This window comes from Gekko japonicus, unplaced genomic scaffold, assembly GCF_001447785.1.
Source record: "Gekko japonicus isolate JY-2015 unplaced genomic scaffold, Gekko_japonicus_V1.1 scaffold6636, whole genome shotgun sequence".
NCBI lineage: Eukaryota > Metazoa > Chordata > Lepidosauria > Squamata > Gekkonidae > Gekko > Gekko japonicus.
The window spans coordinates 19729-22367 of record NW_015166650.1 but is presented as its reverse complement, the minus strand read 5'-3'; the positions used below and the strand labels follow the sequence as shown (position 1 = coordinate 22367).

The 2639-nt window shown below is 44.3% G+C and overlaps 1 protein-coding gene across 1 annotated transcript in view; it reads right to left on the bottom strand.

The window, feature by feature from the left end:
- Nucleotides 1–1033: 1033 nt before the first annotated feature.
- Nucleotides 1034–2639, bottom strand: part of ATP5A1 (ATP synthase, H+ transporting, mitochondrial F1 complex, alpha subunit 1, cardiac muscle) — a gene marked incomplete at its 5' end in the record, with an annotated part of 20815 nt that continues 19209 nt past the window's right edge. Inside the window, 1 exon segment of the mRNA XM_015412412.1 lies at nucleotides 1034–1247. Within this exon segment, the coding sequence (XP_015267898.1) occupies nucleotides 1166–1247 (82 nt within the window).

The following is a 2639-nucleotide window of genomic DNA, read 5'->3' as shown; positions in this document are numbered from 1 at the left end:
CCGCATTCAACTCTCTCGAGAGGGGTCACTCAGGATGGAACTCCTAGCGTGCGCAAGATTTTAACGGCGATGGGCTGTTCAGCATCCTCATTTGTCACTTGTGTGTCCCTATTGGTTTGTTTTTTTCCCTTTTCCACATGCGTGTTGCTCCCTCTAGGGGTCAATTTGATATTACATCGGTGTATGTCTTCCTGCAGATTTAAACTGCAGGTTTTTATGCCGGACATACAGTGATGTGAGATCAAAATGACGACTAGAGGGAGCAAAACACATGCGAAAAAGAAAGAACCCAAAGCAATAGCGACACACAAGCAGTGAAAATAAGGATGTGGAAGAGCCATATGTTAGACACACATTAGACCACCACTAGAGATGTAAAATTTCCAGAAATTTTGAAGCTCGGAAAACCCCCCGGTGTTTTTTTGGAAAAAAACAGAAATTTTCGGAAAATTTGAAAAAAAAAGCTACATTAGCATTTCTTTTGTCTTTTCCAGATTGAAAGTCATTCTGTTACTTTAGGAACATAAAATATGACTATGGACATTTTTACTTGGCATGAAATTATCACAACTAGCATGTTAAAATTATAGTGTATCCAAACAATTATTACAAACAGAATACCCACCCACATGCAAAAACCAAACTGGAACCTTTTTATTTTCTTCTGAAGAAATGCATCTTGTTCTTTCATTGGAGATTTCAGTTTGTAACCTAGGACTTGCTTGTCCTCAGTGCACAGAAATTAGATCAATCTAATATATATATTAGAAATGATTTGGAAAATATTTGAACACCTTGTCTTATTTATTTATTTATTTTATTCAACTTATACCCCGCCCTCCCCGCAATATTTTATTCATCATGTTAAAATAAAACGTTCCTTTTTTTTTTCTTTTTTCAATTTTTTTGGGGGAAAAAAGGCTTCAGGGAAAAAAAATGGGGGAAAAAACGGTTTGTTCCCAAATTTTTCTGGTTTTTTTCTGGGCCTTCACATCTCTAACCACCACTACAGTAAAGACCACACTCACAAAGATTTCTGTATGTAGAACTTTTAATTCTCAAGATCTGTACAGACAACTCACACATCTTTTTAAAGTCTCTGGGGGGACAATTGGAACCAGAGTGCTATCAGCAGTCACGGACAAAAACAGCCGGGCGAACAGTTTTATCCTTCGAAGGTAGACAGGAAGCTTGTCACTATCTCCTTCAGCTTGGCATCTGTTTGTTCAGAGATCTTCCCGTCAGTCCTGTTGAGGTGAAACCAAAAAAAATGAAATCTCAACTCATTCCCAGCAAAGGTAAGCCAAAATTCACTATGGCCTCCTCGCCTCCTGCCCCCCGCTATCCATCAAAAAACAAAAATAAATCTGATGTCGTAAGCGTCTCACTTCATCTCGCAACCACCTAAAAATATATACTTTTATGTTTAGCTCAGAACTACAAGGTCGAACAGATGCAGTCGTTGGGAGTCCAGTTCTGAAACCGGGCAAAGCTTTAAACTGAGTTTTTAATCAAGATTTATCATCGATCCACAACAGTTTATTCCTAGAAGCGTGATAAGGACTGGGCATACAAAACTAGGCCACAGCCATTCCCGGGGCTTTTGATTCATGGCCGATTTGGCGGTCCTTTCCCGAACCGTAAGTCTAAGCCGGGGTACCGAAGAGCACCCTGGCACCCACCATGTGCCGCTCACTAAGTAAGTGTGGGCAGGTGGGGCCTTTCGCCCAGCAGGGCTTGTGATTGGCTGGGCAGATGAAAAGGCATCCTGTTCAACAGAGCTTCTGCCTGAGTGTTGAGAAGTTACTATTAGTTTTATAGGTATCTTTCACTCCCTGACAGTTTGTAGTTGGCTCTGCTCCGGGTGGCGAACATGTTGTGGTTGGTTCCACCTGCTATGGCGGCCATTCTGTTGCTGTGCCCACCATGTGTTGGAATTCCAAAGGTGCCCCCCCCCCCACAGGTTTAAAAAGGCTGTGGGATCCCTGCCGGATGAGACCAAAGAACGGCCCTGCCGGATGAAACCACAGCCCCATCGATTCCAGCATCCTGTTCACACAGTGGCCTCCGGGAAGAACGTAAGAGAAGCCAGGTTGGATCAGGCCAGCAGCACATCTAGTCCAACCCTCTGTGCCACACACTGGGCCCAAGCCCAGGTGCCATCAGGAGGTCCACCAGTGGGGCCAGAACTCCAGAAGCCCTCCCACAGTTGCCCCCCCCCAAGCACCAAGAATACAGAGCATCACCGCCCCAGAAAAGTGTTCCACCTATATCTTGTGGCTAATAGCCACTCACGGACCTCTGCTCCATAGGTTTCTCCAATCCCCTCTTTGGTGGTGTTTTTTTTTGGTTTTGTGTTTGTGTGTCTGCACCAATGTTCCCTCTAAGCTGAGTCAGTGTGAGCTAGCTCACAATTTTTAGCCTCCGGCTCACACATTTTTGTCTTAGCTCAGACTCGAGGGCAAACTGATTTTTGCAGTAGCTCACAACTTTAATGCCAATAGCTCAAAAAGAATATTTGCTCACAAGATCCCACAGCTTAGAGGGAACATTGGTCTGCACCTGGAAGCCATGGCGACCTCTGGTGACTGACCCCTACTGGGGGCCTGGAGGATATTCAGAGAGGTGGCTGAGTAAAG